Source organism: Megascapheus bottae, chromosome 1, assembly GCF_031878675.1.
Source record: "Megascapheus bottae isolate mThoBot1 chromosome 1, mThoBot2.hap1, whole genome shotgun sequence".
Classification (NCBI taxonomy): domain Eukaryota; kingdom Metazoa; phylum Chordata; class Mammalia; order Rodentia; family Geomyidae; genus Megascapheus; species Megascapheus bottae.
In genome coordinates this window covers 38,059,209-38,076,703 of record NC_143509.1, presented here as the reverse complement: position 1 = coordinate 38,076,703, position 17,495 = coordinate 38,059,209, and the positions used below count along the sequence as shown (strand labels likewise).

The window sequence follows — 17,495 nt, the reverse complement described above, 5'->3', positions numbered from 1 at the left end:
TTTACACTCCCACCAACAATGTTGTAGCAATCTCTCCTGGTCACATCCCTGCCAGCATCTGTTATTAAATTTCCTGATAATGGCCATTCTAACTGGAATCTCCAACTTGTTTTGATTTGCATTTCTTTTTTGGCCAGATGTTGAGCATTTCTTTATGTTCCTATAGGCCATTCTTATTTCTTCTTTAGATAAATCTCTTTAAGTCTTTGGCCCATCTTTTAATGGGATGGTTGTTTCTTTGAGGATTTGTTTTAGCTGTGAGGCCCTTATCTGTTGTATGGCTAGTGAAGCTCTTTCTATTTAACTTGCTAGCTATGCCCTTTGCCATACAGAAGCCCTGCAGTTTAATGCAGTCCCTTTTGTCCAAACTTTAATTTTTGTGTTTCTGGGTCTTTATTAAGAAAGGTTTGACCTGTGCCAAGGGACCTAGTGTATCCCCTATTCCTTTTTGTAAAATTTTCAGGGTATCTGATTTTACCTCAAGGTCTTTGATCCATATGGAATAAATTCTGGTGTAGGGTGACATATCAGGATTGAACTTTAGTTTTCTGCAGGCGCTTAATCAATTCTTCCAGCACTATTTGCTGAAGAGGTTGTCTTTCTTCCATCCTATTTTTTTGGCTCCCTTATGAAAGATTAGGTGGCCATAGGTCTGTGGGTTGTTTTCTGGGTCTTCAGTTCTTATTGCATTTGTCCTCAGGCCTGTTCTTGTGCCAGTACCAAGCTGTTTTGGGTACTATATCACTGTGATGAATCCTGTTTCATCATAGTGTATAATTTTTTCATGTGTTGTTGAATACAGTTGGCCAGTATTCTGTTGAGAATTTTTGCATCAATGTTTACCAAAGAAATAGGTATATAGTTCTCTTTCTTTGATGAGTTCCTGCCTGGTTTTGGGATGAGAGTTTTGCTAGCTTCATTGAATGAGTTTGGCAAAGAGCCTTCACTTTCAATTTCATTGAAGAGCTTGAGGAGTATTGGTGTGAGCTCTGCTTTGAAGGCCTTATAGAATTCCAGTGTGAATTATTACAAACCTTGGACTCTCCTAGCAGAGGATTATAATAGCTCAAAACCTAGATACATAATGCCATATAGGATGAGGCTAAATGAAAGGACCTCCAGGATATGGAAACAAGAGCTTTATAATGTGTTGTTCTTAATATACTATGTTATTTCTCTTGGTTAATCTCATATTGTTGTCCCTTGGTTAATTTCATATTGTTACAGTATCTGACCTTGTTATCTGGTGTATTGTATATATGTTTGTTTACTTGACATAGGAAAGGGAAGGGGGAAACAAGAGGGGCAGGGATGGGGGGGGAATGGGGACAAAAGCATGAGAAGGGGTATCAATGTGTGAGAAGTAATGCACCTTCTATCTGGCAAATATAACTGTAACCCCTCTATTAATTACAATAAAAATAAAAACAAAAAAAGAAATATATTAAAAAAAAGAATTCCACTGTGAATCCATCAGGTTCTGGGCTTTTCTTGGATGTCAGGTCTCTTATTGTCATTTCTACTTCAGTGCTTGAAATAGGTCTGTTTAGTCGGTTTAGGTCTCCTTTGTTCAGTTTGGGTATGTTAATATTGGCTAGAAATTCATCAGTCTCTTCTAGATTCTGAAATTTGTTGGCATAAGGTTTGAAAAGTATTCTGTTATGATGCTCTGGATCTTGATCATTTCTGTTGTGATATTTCCATTTTTCTCCATCATCTCATTTATTTGGGTGTGTTTCCTTTTTTGTAAGATTTGCTAGGGGTCTGTCAATTTTGTTAATTTTTTTAAAAAATCAGCTCCTTGTTTTGTTGATTCTATGTTTTTTGGACTCTAATTCATTTAATTCTGCTTTGATTATAATAATATTCTTCCTTCTACTGTTACTGGGATTGGTTTGTTGCTCTTTTACTAAGAGCTTAAGGTACACCACTAAATTGTTGATGTGAGATTTCTCCAATTTGTTAATGTATGCACTCAGAGCTATAAATTCTCCTCTGAGTACTGCCTTTGCTGTGTATTTTGTGTGCTTCTTTTTGTTCAATACCATAATCTGTTGAATTTCTGTTCTGATCTCCTCATTGATCTACTGGTGATTCAACAATGTGTTGTTCAATTTCCACGAGTTACAGGGTTTTCCTTGGTGGAGATTGTTGTTCAGTTCCAATTTTATGCAGTTGTGATCTGAGAAAATGCAGGGAATAATTTCAGTGTTTCTGAATTTGCACAGATTTGCATTATGCCCTAAAATGTGGTCTATTTTAGAAAATGTTCCATGTGCTGCTGAAAAAACAGGTATTCTGGTGTTGCTGGGTGGAATAATCTACAGATGTCTGTTAGTTCTAGTTGGTCTATGCAATTGTTCAATTCCTTCAATTCTCTGCTGAGATTTTGCCTAGTTCATTTGTCCAGTGGTGACTGTGGTGTGTTAAAGTCACCAACAATCACTGTGTTTAGATCTATGTATGGTTTTAGTGCAGGTAAAGTTTGTTATTTAAGTTGGATGCCTGGCATTAGGTATGCAGATATTTAGGATGGTTATATCCACCTGAAGGAGAGCTTGATTTAGTAGCATGTAAAAACCGTCTTTGTCTCTTCTCACTAGTTTTAGTTTGAAGTCTTATTTTATCTGATATGAGGATGGCTACTCCAGCCATAGTGAGGGGGTTAGGTTGATAGATTTTGTTCCAGTCTCTCACTCTCATAATATGTTTGTTTGTTTATTTGTTTGTTTTGGAGCAAGATGTGTCTCTTGAAGATAGCAGAAAGATGGGTCTCGCTTTTTGATCCAACTAGACAATCTATGCCATTTAATTATATGGTCTATACTAGTAATTGAGGGTTAGGATTGAAAAATATTTGGGAGTTCCTGTCACTTTTTTCTATTTTGTTAGGGCCTGTGACTTGTCTTTTCTTGCTGTAATAAGCTAGTATGCTTTATAGGTGCCATTTCTCTGTCAATATCATGTTTGTTGTTGATTTTCAATGTGTAAAATATCTTTGAGAATTTTCTGTAATGCTGGTTTGGTTGATACATACTGTTTCAATTTTTCCTAGCTGTGGAATATTTTTATTGTTCCCTCAGCTATGAATGAGAGCTTAGCTGGGTACAGTATTCTTGGTTTCTCGCTATTTGTCTTCAGAGAATGGCATGCATTATTCCAAGCTTTTCTTGCTTGCATGGTCTCTGCTGAGAAATATGTGGTTATTTTGATTGGTTTTCCTTTGTAGGTGATTGTTCTCTTCTCCCTGGCTGCTTTAAGGATCCTTTCCTTGGTCTCTATTGATCCTGTACAGATTATAATATGGCTGTGGAATGTCCTTTTCTGTTCAGGTCTGTTTGGAGTTCTAAAAGCTTCTTGTATCTGGATGGCCCAACCCTCTGCATATTTGGGAAGTTCTCTGAGATGATTCTCTGAAGTATATTTCCAATTCCATTGACCTCTTTCTCCAGGTTCTCCTCAATACTGATTAGCCTTCAATTGGGCTTCCTAATTGTATCTTGGAGCTCCTGAAGAGATCTGCCATATTTCTTAGATTTGGTTTGAATCATTTTCTGATCTTTCTCAATAAATTCTAGGCTATCTTCAACTCTGGAGATTCTCTCTTCTGCATTTTCAAACATGCTATCAGTACTTTCTACTTGTTCTTCATCTCTCTCTTTCTAGTTGGTAATTTTTGATGGTTTGCATCTTTTGTTTTAGATCTTGTATGGCCTTCTTTATCTCCTTGATTTCACTTTGAATGCTCTCTTTTAGCTCAGAGGATTTGCTGTTATTGGACTTTGGTTGGAATTCATTCAGCTTTCTCTTTGTGGATTCAATGAATTCCTTCATCATTCTTTTATTAGCTTCATTGCATTCACAATCACCTTCATACTTTCAAAGTTTCCATTGATCATGTTTACCAATAGCATTCATAGAGCTTTTAGAGGACTCTTCTCTAGGTTCTCCATTGACTCCTCTTTTGCCTTTTTATTTTGAGTGGGAGATGCAATTCCTTGACTTTCCATTAATTTTTAGGGTTTTTTTTTTAGTTTCTTGTTCTGCCCATTTGGAAATGGGAGCAAGACTAGTACCACACAAGATTACAATTTTAAGATAATAACCAACCTAGTGCTCTATAGCTGGCCAGAATTTAGTGGTTCACAAGCTTATATTGGTATCTTTAACTCTTTCTCCTATTGTGCACATACAAACAAATTCAATACCACCAACAAACAGTTTTATGACCAAAAAAAAACCCTATGTCAATCCAATTCCTATGATGTTTAAATCACTCTGGACCTACACTATAATTCAACAAATACATACACAGTCTGAGTCAACAGCAATCAACTGTAGATCCACAAACTATAGAAATCAAAAAGGAGCAAAGGACCAAGGATAGAAAGGTATTATGAAATGAAAGAAGGGAAAATAAGAGAAGAGTAATGTTGGGAAGGAAGGGAATTGAGTGAAGATACCTGTGACCTCAAGTGAGAGAAAGAGAAAAATAAATGAATTTAAAAATTTAAAAAATAAACATAAAAAAATAAAAATATAAAAAGAATAATAGTAATTGGTACCAAGACATGTGAAAGGGTATCAATGTATGTGAATTAATGCACCTTCTATCTGGCAAATATCATGTAACCCTTTTACTAATTACAATAAAAAAATTTTAAAAAAAGGAAAAAAAAGAATAATAAAAATAAGACATCAATAATAAAAAACTCAAAGTTATGAGTAAGATTATAAAAATGGGAACTGAGTCAATAATATAATCTGAAACAAATATGTACACAATGAACAAAGATATCTACTAATTGCTGTCGCTGTGTTTCTAGGAGTGAACAGATCCACAATGAAAAGAGGAAAGAAACGATGGAAAAATAGCCAAAAAAGGAACTAGTAAAATTGAGAACAATGAAATTGTCTCCACTGAATTTAGGATACAGTCTCTTTATGAAGTCTGTAATCTCCTGTGATGATTCGTTTTCTTTGGCTTACTTGGTTTTTCCCAATTTGTTTGAGTGGGCAGAAAAAGTTCTGCCTTACAGATTTGGAGTCTTTGTGACTGCCCACCCAGGTTAATTTACTGGTAGGGTGAAGAGCTTTATGTGTCTTGCAGGAGAAAGTTGGCTGTTTTTGGTAGCTTGAAAGAGAATGGAGTTGTATTCTGTCTAGAGTCTGTGATGAGCTTCAGAACTCTCTCTGATCCACCTTGGAACCACTATGGGTTTTTGTCAGTTCAGCTGAGAGTGGCCTCAGGGTGTGGCTGCCCCTGACTTTGTTTAACTGGAGAGGAAAGCCACCCTCCAAGGAATTGCTCCCTCCAAGGCAGGGAACCAGTTGCCTGGCTAAATTGACACTGGTCAGATCCTTTTGCCTTTTTGAGAAATAGTGCTGCCAACACCACTTCTCAGGCTCCAGTTATCTGCTAGTTGCTCTTACAGGGTCTTTGCTAGTAGGCAAGATGGATGGCACTGCCCTCGGCTGGTGGGGGAGGGGTATCTTCCCAATGCCATTCTGTGAGAGGAGTGAGAATGTCTTTAATGAGGTACTCACACTTCCCCTTGGTTTTCAGCTTCTGTGATCTGCATCTGTCTGTAATCCAGCAGGAGGAAGATTTCCACTGCAGTCACCAGGTCTGTGCTGCAGGATAGTGAGGCTCTGAGTGTTCAGGCTCAGGTGACTTTGTCTTAGCACAGCTGCTCTGGGGAGCAGTGGCAGCTGCTGTTGCAGCTGAGGCCTCCACTGCTGCCACTGCAGCCACTGGTGTGGGCTCAAAACTGTGTTCTTAAGCAGACTGTCTGAATTTTTCCTCTTTGAGCGACATCTCTGTGCCACTACAGCTTAGTTGCCGTCACTCTTTAGCTATAAACTTTCCACTAGAATGCTGAAACTGGGATCTTGGCGAGAGCTCAGTTAGGCTTACCCTGAACCTCCACCATTTTCCTGTGACTCATTGATTTTAATAATAGAATTTGTAAAGATTATTTCCTGGGAATAACAGATTGGCATCACATTGTCTTGATCGTAGACAATATTCTGTATATATAATTTGCTACTTTAAGTCCAAAGCTCAATATACTTAAAAGATTAACTTTAACTTAATTGATAATTATTTGATCATAGTAAGTTGGAATAAAGCACTATTGACTATCCTAAACCTTATACATTTGATAATTATTGATTGTTCTAAAATGTATAGGACCTTATATATATATATAAGGTAAATATATATATAGTAAATTATATATAGTGTTAATATATGTTATGTATAAGTGTTAACCCCAATCGTATTGACAAGCATATCAGTGATGAAGACTTCGGTGGTTATAAATGTAGTATATATTAAGAAACACCCCCCCACATGCACTGTGACTATAGATTGAGCCTTTCTATACCAAGTACTAAATACTCTTTTTTAATTCTTGCCTGAAAAGAGGCAATTTGTTTTTGTAGGAGAGGAAACTTGAGGATCTGAGATGTTAATATCTAAGCACTAATCATAAAAAAACAAAATAGAATTTTATTCTATGCTAGTTAGAAGAGAAATACAAGGTTTTTGGCATGTACAACCTTTAAACTCTGTTGTTTCTTTGAAGACTCTACCTATTTGTGTATAAACAAGTAAATATTATCTTCACAAATGGAAGATAGAACCAAATCTACTCTACTACAAATACCGTAATGACTAATCTATAGTTTTTATAGAAAATAAATTTCCTAGGACAGAGGCATAGAAAAAAATTTTTAATAGAGTAGACTGAATCTGACAGACAGGGGGGAGAAAGGGAGAAAAGGGGAGTGAGAGGAGTGGCATAGAGCTTTGTTAGAGATGCCTAGAATGAACTCCTACCTTCTGATTCATTTTCATTGTCTCTTCAGTGTGATAGAGAAGGAGTTTTTCCCCAGAGGAAGTCAGGTTCACATACACTTGGAGGCAGGGGTACTGAGACAGTTTCCAACAGTCTGGACCACAGTTGAAGGAGCAATTAAAGGTTTCTGTAATGGACACATTTAGCAAGGTGCACTGAGATTCTTCAGTCCACACGCTGTAGAGAAAAGAGAGTAAACACAAATCTGAGGGCTACGTGAAAGGAAGGGTAAAGGTAGGGGGTAAGAAGGGGATCATTGCTCATTTCCAAGACCAAAAAAATCCTTTCCAAGTCTATGGTACACTGTTTGTAAAGTTTGCATCTTAGAGAAGAGAAAGTTTTGGCAAACTACAATGTACCGCAGACAAATGGGCTTCTAAGAATTTTCTCAATTTCATCACTAGATTGTGATATTTTTTAGTGCTCGATTATTTTTTTTACTTATAGAATTCACTGAAAATCACAAGGAGTGTGTTAAAATCATAATTGTATCCTTAAACTGTATTTCTACACTGTATAGCTTCTTACCAGAGCCAGGTCCTTTCCTTTGTTAGGTTTTACATTGTAATTTCTTTAGGGAAACCCTGAAGCTCAGTTTGTATGTAGAGAAAGTATAAGAGAGAAAAGGTAAGAAGACATAGGACAAATAGAGTAACAGGGATATAGTATCTTAAGTTCCTTAAGAAAATAACATCTCAACACTATGATTATAGCGATAGCAATAATTATGCCTATTTTCAATCTAGTTGCTGTTTTACCTAAGTTACCTTCTTTAGTCTTCTCAAGAATTGTGTAAGTTGGATATTCATTCTTTATAAAGGTAAGTGTCTTGATAATGAGAGATGTGAAGAAACATACAAAAACATATTTTGGGTCACTGAAAGATATTGGGATTTCTGTAAGACCTTGAATTATTCTATTATTCAGTGCTGATTTCTGTGGAATGCAATGGGAAAGAAACTCCCTTAGGCTAATAAATTACTATTCCTTCTATGCCGCCATCAGAAAGAATGACATTACCTCATTTATAAGGACGTGTAAATACTTGGAAAAAATCATATTATGTGGAATAAGCCAGACACAAAGAAACAAAGGCTCCATGTTTTCCCTCGTTTGTAATAATTAATATATGTCTAGGAATTCTCTAGCAGAGGATCACAAAAGCTATGTGCATATGGCCATATGTATGAGGCTAAGTGAAATGGACCCCAGGATATGGAAACAAGAGGTTCATCTTTGTGGTTGTTGTTTTTAATGTACTATGTGAAGTTATTTCTTTCCACTTATTTTCCCCTTATGATTTATCTCCTGTTGTTACTGAATCTGACTTTGAAACCTGGAATATTATATATTCATTTATTTATTTACTTAAATTAGAAAAGAGAAGGGAAAAACCAAGATGATGAGACAAAGGACAAATGGTGAAGCAATATTACAGCAATATTCACATGAAAATATTTTGAAAATATATTTTATAACTTGAGAGGAGGTGGGTGTAAATGGAAACAGAGAGAAAAACATGGGAAGGGATAACAATGTTCAAGAAGTAATGTACTTAACTGTAACCCCTCTATATATTACTTTGATAATAAAGTTTAAAAAATTGCCATAGGGTCTCTTCAATTGGAAGATTCCTGCTGCTCACTGGTCAAGGTACATTGTAAAATACCTTTAATTTTATGATGAAGGTGAACATTTTTGATAAGGAAATATCATAGGTAATCCATATTTGCTTCTGAATATAAGCTAATTACCTTAGACTGGAAAACAAGAAAACTTGTGCAGATTAATATCCTTTCTTTTTGCTGAGCATTTATTGATGGCTGTAAATGTGAGATTTTATGCCAAAGGTGAGCTACCCTGGATCTAACTCACTTTGTTGTCACAAATTATATTTTTCCTGGAATATATATGGTCAGATTTTGCTAATACATGAGGAGAATGCATTATTTGTTTCTAAGAAGATATGGGAATTTGAAAAAAAGCTTTGGACCCAGCTAAACTATGGGGCTCAAGACATCAGTGCTTTCATGAGAAAGAACACAGCTGAAGGCCATTGGAGAATCAGCAGGGCAGCCCAGAATGTAAAAAGACAAGGTCTTAATTTTAGCAAATTACTGTATTTCAGCTAGATTTTGCTTCTAAAATGTGAAAGTATTAATTTGATAGCGAAATGAATGCCATGTAAAGCTGACTTCCTTTTGGATTGAAACTTCAACTCTTTATATGAAAGGATCTTATTTCCTTACAATAAACAACTGCCACACTTGATTTCAGAAAAGGTAGGTTCATTGTGCTTCAAGGGTTTAACTTATGAACATTAGAGAGGTAGAGATGCTGCTGGCCCTTACACATTTCATTCGGAAGGAAGCACACTTGTTGTCTCCCTGTTTACCTCTCTATATATTCAGCAAATGTATGGCAAATACTTAAATAAAAAGGCATCAGAATTTTAAAATAACAGATTTTAAACCTAACAGTGCTTTTACCTTGAGAAGAGTATATTAGAATCATTTAGAGAACTCTAAAAGCTACTGCCAACTTGGGTTGCTATTCAAATCAATTTCATCTGACTATCTCGAGTGATAATGCAGACTTAGGTGATAGCATTTTCTAAGGAAGTTAGAATGAGAAATTGAGAACTTCTGATGTGAAAGGTGGGGAAGGGGTAGGGTTGGGATGAGGTGGAAAAATGAAGGAGGGTAGAAAACAGACAAAGGTATGAGTGCCACAAGTAGTGATGCTGACACTATGGAATGAAGGTTTGAATCCCAGGTAGGTCTGCTACATGCTAGAGCTGTGTGTCATCAAACAACTTGTCTCTCCTTTGAGCCTCAGTTTTGCCATTTTATGAATATATTAATACTTAAATTTATTTTATGGAATACCTGTGAGAATAAAAGAAATAATGGATGAAAAGCCTCTGGCACATTATGGGCAATTTAAACATAGATCATCCTTAGCATTATTATTAGGTAACATCAAATAAGTATACACCAGAAACTTCTGAAAAGAATGAAAGAAGATGAGGAAAGATGACCCTAGACTGGGTAGAACAATGGAAGAGGAGAGAGGAGAGGGACACCCTTGTCCCACTCACTCAAGCACCTTACCTCTGCATGTATGAGCGTAGGAGTGTGATTCCCAGTAGAAAGTACATCATGATTGAACAAACCATCATGGCTAGTCCCAATAGAATGGCCCGGTCTTCTCCAGCTTTAAGTGCTGTGACTGTTTTCCTTTTGTCCAGGAGGTCATGGTCCCTGATTTTTTGGTAGATATTTCTGAAGTTGAAAACAATAGAGTCTTACATGAAGCTTTGTTAATCAGCATGTTTGTTCCTAACAGGAAAGTTACTGTCACTGTATTTCTAGGGCAGACAGGTGTAGAAGTACTCTCCAAACTGCCTGAGTATAGTCCCAGAGGGTGGCAAATGTGTCCCGAAACACATGTACACATGAATGCATATATCCACATACATACATACGTACGTACGTACATACGTACTTAGATGTACTCACACACAAGTATACACACATACACACACACACACACACACACACACACACACACACACACACACACACATGCACCAACTGAATGGGCACTTACCATTCTGTCTTTACCTTGGGGCTCATATCTAACAGTCCATTAATTTTACTGCTGTCCTAGTCTGGAGAAAACAATCCCTTACTCTCTGAAAAAAATGCTTTGGGTTTATTGACTTTACCATCTATCAAGGTTTATGATGGACAGATTTTAGAATTTTTGAGTGTTTAAACATTAATTCAAATAAATGGCAACATATATTAGGAATCCATTGATTCAATCCCATGTTCCTTCAGTAGGGGGTAGAAGTTATTATGATTAACATTGGTCTCAAGTTTATGATAGCTTAGGGCTCTATTGACTTGACATTTATAACCATACTCCTGTTTTTGTTTGGTTGTTTTGGAGAAGCAACATAAGATGAATAAATGAGGTTGAAGTCAAATTGTACCTTGAGTTGAAATCCTGATTTTACTCTCTACTGGCTGCATGTCAATAACACTTTTCTTAATATTTTGAACCCCTAGTTTTTTTTACCAAGTGGAAATAACGTTTCAGTGAGGTATGGATACATTAGAGAACAGAGGTCAATCATCGAGAATAACTGACATGTAAGTAATTATTAAATATTTCCATTCAAAAATGGAATGGAGAGCAATGGATAAACACTTATAACATCTTAAAACATCACTTGCCAAGGAATTTCTAAAAGACAAAATGAATATCACTTAACGTTTAGTAATGAGGGGTTGGAATAGGACATAGCACGAAGATATGAGAAATTCTGAGGTGTTGTATTGGTTGTTCAGAGTGACGTACACAAATGCAGGATTGAGAGGCAATATTCAGGAATTCTAGCAAGACTGGTCATTAGTTAAAAGTCTACTCTTTTATGCTTGAACTCAGGGCCTGTGCTGTCCCTTGCTTTCTTGCTGAAATGTGATATTCTGCAACCTGATACTTTTTTGTCTGTGCTGACTTCCAACCTTGATCCTCATATTTCAGCCTCCTGAGTAGGGCAGGAGCCACCAGTGCCTGGTAAGTATCCTCTCATGATTTCTACTTAGATAAGGGTGTTTTAGTTTCCAGCACATTGGTAAAGGAAATGTTTCTGGCCTTGTGTGCAGAAACAGGAGAAAAAAATTGATGCTATAAAAATGGAGATGGACGCTCTTATTCACTTTTTTTCAGATTTAAACGGAAAGACAAGTATGACTTCAGAGTTTCCTTTGAGACTTTCACATATTATACAGGTATAAGGAGGAAGAAATGAGTAGAATCCAGTGTTAAACTTTGTAGGAGATGAACAGTTTGTCCATTGTTTGTACACTTACTTACAAGCAGATTTGTGCTCCATTCTGAACTTTCTGGTGCTTATGACACCTTAAACACTGTTCTAACTGGCAGGTAGAATACTGGGTGGTTGTTCAGTGACTATATGAGATTGCATCTGTACTTATTTACTAAAGGTTCTGGAGAAAATATTAATTGATCTAGTTAACAGTGTACAAATTTACCTGATTAGCTTATTTTTACAGTTTAGAATTGTAGTTTAATACAGTCTTCAGTGAGTGGAAAGAGGCCCATTGCATGCAGAAAATCACACCTAAATTATCTTTTGCTTCTCTTATTTTTTTGTTGGGTGGCAGTAGTGGGGTTGAACTCAAGGCCTTAAGCTTTCATTTGTGTCTTTCACTCAAAGCTAGCACTTGAGCCACCATCTTAATTTACTGCTTTTTTTGTAGGTTCCATTTTTTCTTTTATTATTTTTTTATTGTCCCAGTTATGTATTACAGGGATTACAGTTACATTTGCCAGGTAGTAGGTGCATTACTTCTCACACACTGATTATCACTTCGGGTTTTTGTCTCCATTTCTCTTTACCCACCCCCTCCCAATCATTTTCCCCTTTCCATTTCCTATTTTAAATAAACATATATACAATATACCAGGTAACAAAGTCAGATACTGTAAAAATATGAGATTAACCAAAGGGCAAAAAAGAGAAGAGAATAACATAGTACATTAAGAACAACAGTCACACAAGATAAAGCTCTTGTTTCCATATCCTAGAGACCCTTTCATTTAATCTCATCCTATATGACCTTATGTCATATAGGATATAGCTTTTGTGCTATTGTAATCCCCTGCTAGGAGAGTCCTAGATGTGTACTAGTTATTACAAATGAGGGAAACTGTGGACCCTATGTTCCTTTGTTTTTGGCTTATTTCACTTAATATGATTTTTTGCAAGTCTTTCCATTTCCTTACATCATTTTCGGCTTTTTATTGGTTAATTAGAGTCTCCCAGACCTTTCTGCTAAAGATAGTCTCCTGAGCAGGTAGCATTGCGGATGTGAGCCCCCAGTGCATTGTTAAATTATCTTTTCATGGCCCAAGTCCTGTCAAGTTTTTTCCCTCCCACTGTCATTCACAATTGGCTACTTATTGCCATTATCAGAAGCCTATAAATTATTTTGAATTATTTTCCAGGTCCCAAGAAAAATGTTCTTGGAGCAGCCATCTTTTACTGCTTTTACATTTCATAGACTGACAGTCACTCAGCTTCTTAAGTTTCTGCAATAGGTTTAGAGACTTTCTTTCGAAATTACTGGATTTATAACAAAGCTCTTTAAACATAATCCTTTACAAACATGAAAATAAATTGGAGCCATTAGAAGATCAGAACAGTAGGCAGGAAATCTTCAGAAGCAAGAAAAGGCAAGACTGAGGCCGAATTGCTTCAAATACTTGCTATGCAGTAATAACCTGTTGTTACTTGCTAATGTCTGCCAACATGTATTTAGCTGTGATGGCTGCCATTGAGATCTGCATTTCCTGCAGATGAATACCAGCAAGGAATAAGCAATAGCTTCATGGTCCTAGCGTATTAGGCTGCCACATAAGCTGTTTATATTACTTCATAGCCACAGAAGAGATGAAGCATAATTAGCCAAGTATATCACAAGAATAAGAAACATAAAATGATTTAAAAACAAATCATAACTGGGCACTGATGGTTCACACCAGTAATCCTATCTTCTCAGGAGCTAAAATCTTAGGATTGTGGTTTGAAGCCAGTCTGGTTAAGAAAGTCCATAAGACTTAAAAAAATATTTAGGTAGTTGTACAGAGCGGACACTTAACAGTTTATTATCATCTTCATTAACCATCAAAAATCCAGAAGTAAAACTGTGGATCAAGTGGTAGAGCACTACTCTTGAGCATAAAAGTTCAAGGACAGTGCTCAGATCCTGAATTCAAGCTCTGCGACACACACACACACACACACACACACACACACACACACACACACACATACACACACACACACACTCACACACTTACAATTGAGAATAGTTAACAAATGCTCTCCATATGCTCTCCAATGCTAAATAAAGGGAGGAAAGTGATATAGCCATAGAAAATTTGTAACTCAAGATATTATTCAGAAAATATAAATGATGAACAGAGGGGTTATACCCAGGGAGTTCACAAAATAATTACTGAATGGATAAGTAAAAAGATTAGTCTGGAAGAAGAAGAGGTTCTGATAAATTTTTATGGTTGGGGTTATAATTCTCTGCCCAATTTTTTAAAAAGGTAGAAAATGGTGGCATAAATTTATAATCCTATCTACTCAGGATGCTGAGTATGATGCCATCCTAAGTGGATTGTCTGTAAAATTCCTTATCTCCAGTTAACAAGAAAAAAGCCAGAAGTGTAAGTATGGTTCAAGTTTTAGAGTACCAACCTTAAGCAAAAAGCCCAAGGAAAGCACCCAGCACTAGGGTTAAAGATCCAGTATCTGCACCCGAAGAAGGAGGAGGAGGAGAAAGAGGAAGAGGAGGAGGAGAAAGAGGAAGAGGCGGAGGAGGCGGAGGAGGAGGAAATCAACAAAAGGTGGGAAATTAAATTGAGAAGTCCTGAGATTATAGGAGGGTTATGATAGCCCCATCTTAAGTTTACTGGATAGAGAGGAAGAGTTGAGTTTAGAGAATAAAGTTTCCTGGAGGAATATTCTCTTAAATAGAAATCTTTAAGGTTGATTCAGAGTTAACAAAATGACATGAAGAATTGAGAGTAGTTCTAATAGGAAGAGTCACATTACTAAATGATTTGAAAATGTATCATATCAGAAATTACCATTATGTTAATGATAATATATAGAATGTGTTATTGAGGAAGAGGTAAGTTTGGAAAAGTTTGAAGTGTTTTGTAAGTCATAGAAGGTGGCCTTTATCCTGTAGTTAACAGGAAGTACTGGGTAGTGACAAGGACACAATTGAGTTACAGAACCATCACTGTAGTTGCTGTGTGGATATTAGGTTAAAAATGGAAGAAAACTTTTATTGGAGAGAGGAATATTATGGAGATTTATGATGTTTTAGGAGAGGATAATGAGGGATAGATCTGAAGTCTAGATAGGAAAAATTGAATATATAGAGAAATCTGCAGGTTATAAATTTTAAGATGTAGTTTACATTTATGTTTCAGTGCTTAGATTGGATCTTGAAAGAAATGACTGAGAGTTACAAAGTCGAATTAGTATTTTCTCTCACACTATATTTGGGAAAAATGAGGACTTCTAGTGACCTTTGGAGGTAGGGTGAGGAGGTGGTTATACATTCATGACTTGTTCCCTACATACTTTCTGGACTGAATTCAGTGGGAGAGTAATTTGATAAGATAAAACAAAGTCAGAGAATCAGAGGGTAATGAACATCCTTTGGGTGAATTTTTGTTACTACCGTTATGTGACTCACTTAATTCCTTTATAATTGCCTTTTTGAGATTTGGTGTACCTTGTACTTCCCATGTCCAACTAAAAAGCTGTGAAAAAGAGTGTATACATTCTGAATATGAATGGATTAATCAAGTGGTCTCTTCCCATCTATCCCCAGTTGTCTACAATAGTAGGTAGAAACAGCAAGGTGTCAATATCTAGTGCTCAGTTTCAAGCATAAAGAAATATTTGTACATCAGATTACTCAGAGTTCAGATTTCATTTTGTCTTTGGTTCATTTGGTTTTTTTTAGTAAAGCTACCTGAAAAGGATGAGGAGTAGTGTATATGATGGGAAAAATAAGTGAGCAAAGACCAGTATAATTATAATGAATATACATGTATATCATATGTAAGATATATAATATATATTATATAATGTATTATATAATGTGATATATATTACATAAAAGACTATATATATATATACATATGATTTCAGAAGGTTTTTGTTTGTAGCCATGGTATTTGAATTTAGGACCTCATGTTAGCTAGGTAGGTGCTCTTCCATTTAACAATACTCCAGCATTTTTGTGATTTAGTTACTTTTTGGACAGGGTCTCCTATTTGTTTATTTTATAATTCTTCATCCACAGCCCTCTCATCCCTGCCTCCCACTTAGCTAGGATTATAACATGCTACCCAGTCCATGTTATAAGTGAAGTCTTCCTTTTTGCCTAGGCTAAAACTTAATTACAATTCTCCTGATTTCTGCCTCCTGAATCTCTGAGATTACAAATATATATCTGCATGCCAGCCTGAAAAGTTGAATTGTTGAGAAAACTAAAGAAATAATTGTAACAATCATTCCAGAGTATAAGGTAAGATGAAAGACAGAATGTTATTCAACCTCTGTGAACCTATGAAATTTTGATGACAAAATTGAGTCAGAGCAGAATGTAATACAGAATGATATCTTACCTAATTTGCAAACATAAATGCAAATTTAAATTTAGTTCATAAACCCAACTATATATACTATATATATAAAGTTAAATATATTATAATGAAATTAAAGGTATCCTATCCTATAAATCTAATGAATGTTAGTCATTGCTTAATTTTTATTTATGCAGCATTTACTAAAACAATGTATTATTAAACAATATTATTAATAATTTATTAAAATGTGATCATATACTAATAAATTAAAAGAAATATATTTGGTAAAATTTAACATTCATTCATGATAATAATTTTTATCAATATATACATAGGTATAGTCATTGTTAAAATAATAATGGATGTAGAGGAACTGCCAATTTTAAACTTAATAGTGGTGAAATGTTGAAAGAATTCACTTTAGAGACAGAAACAAAGCAAAGATACCTATTCTCATTTGCTTCAACTGTGATTTCTGAATTGCTGACTGGTATAATAAAGTAGGGAAAACAAATACTACATTTACTGGTAAAGGTTTTTTTTTTTTTACTATTTATCAATAATACAATTATTAGAAAAATTACAAAACAATTTATATATAAACCACTAAAGTTTAGCCTAGACATCAAAACAAAAATTTGATAAATAACAGTCAATTGTTTTTCCATATATCAGGAAAAATATAAAATGCATGTAAACTTTAAATAAAAAGAGCAGTTAGAATTAAATCTAGTAAACTATGCACGATTATTTTCCAGTACAATTTGGCAGACTGGTATCATTCATGTCCTCTTCCTTTGGATAACAATGTTATATCTGTGTTTTCATTTGATACTTTTCTCATTTAATTCACGCCATTTCATTAAATAGGAAAGCAAACATTTTAAACATTTCAGATTTCACTTGTTAAAAAAGTTTTAGTCACATGGGAGTTCCACAACAATTAACACTAATGGTGGCCAGACTCCGGTGGCTCATACTTATAATCCTCTCTCCTCAGGGGGCTGAGATCTGAGAATCACAGTTCAAAACCAGTCTGGACAGGAAAGAACATGAATTCTTATCTTGAATTAACCAGAAACAACAACAACAGAAGTGGAGGTGACTCAAGTGCTAGAGTTGCTGGCTTTGAGAAAAAAAAAAAGTTTAGGTACAGTGTCTAGGCCTAGTGCTAGTACCAATACACACACACACACACACACACACACACACACACACACACAATGGAATGTGTTATTCTGCTCATAATTTTTAGCTATTTTTACAGCAATGCAAAGTTGAACATCACTGTAGTATTTTTTATGTTCAATTGTAGAACATGCTCATCATATTCTAAAAGGAAGTGGCTTCTGGAAAGGACCTTTTAGGACTATTATTGTAATAACCTGGTAAGCTAGGCTGCCAAATCGTTTTTGT

The 17,495-nt window shown here is 35.6% G+C and overlaps 1 protein-coding gene across 1 annotated transcript in view; it reads right to left on the bottom strand.

Moving 5' to 3' along the window:
- The window catches only part of Kcnmb2 (potassium calcium-activated channel subfamily M regulatory beta subunit 2), a 257,522-nt gene that overhangs the window by 12,763 nt on the left and 227,264 nt on the right, over window positions 1-17,495 (bottom strand). The window contains exons 3-4 of the mRNA XM_090331050.1: window positions 9,977-10,147; window positions 6,845-7,040 (exon numbers count right to left, since the gene is read on the bottom strand). Of these exons, the coding sequence (XP_090187176.1) occupies window positions 6,845-7,040; window positions 9,977-10,147 (367 nt within the window). The remainder of the gene's footprint in view (window positions 1-6,844; window positions 7,041-9,976; window positions 10,148-17,495) is intronic.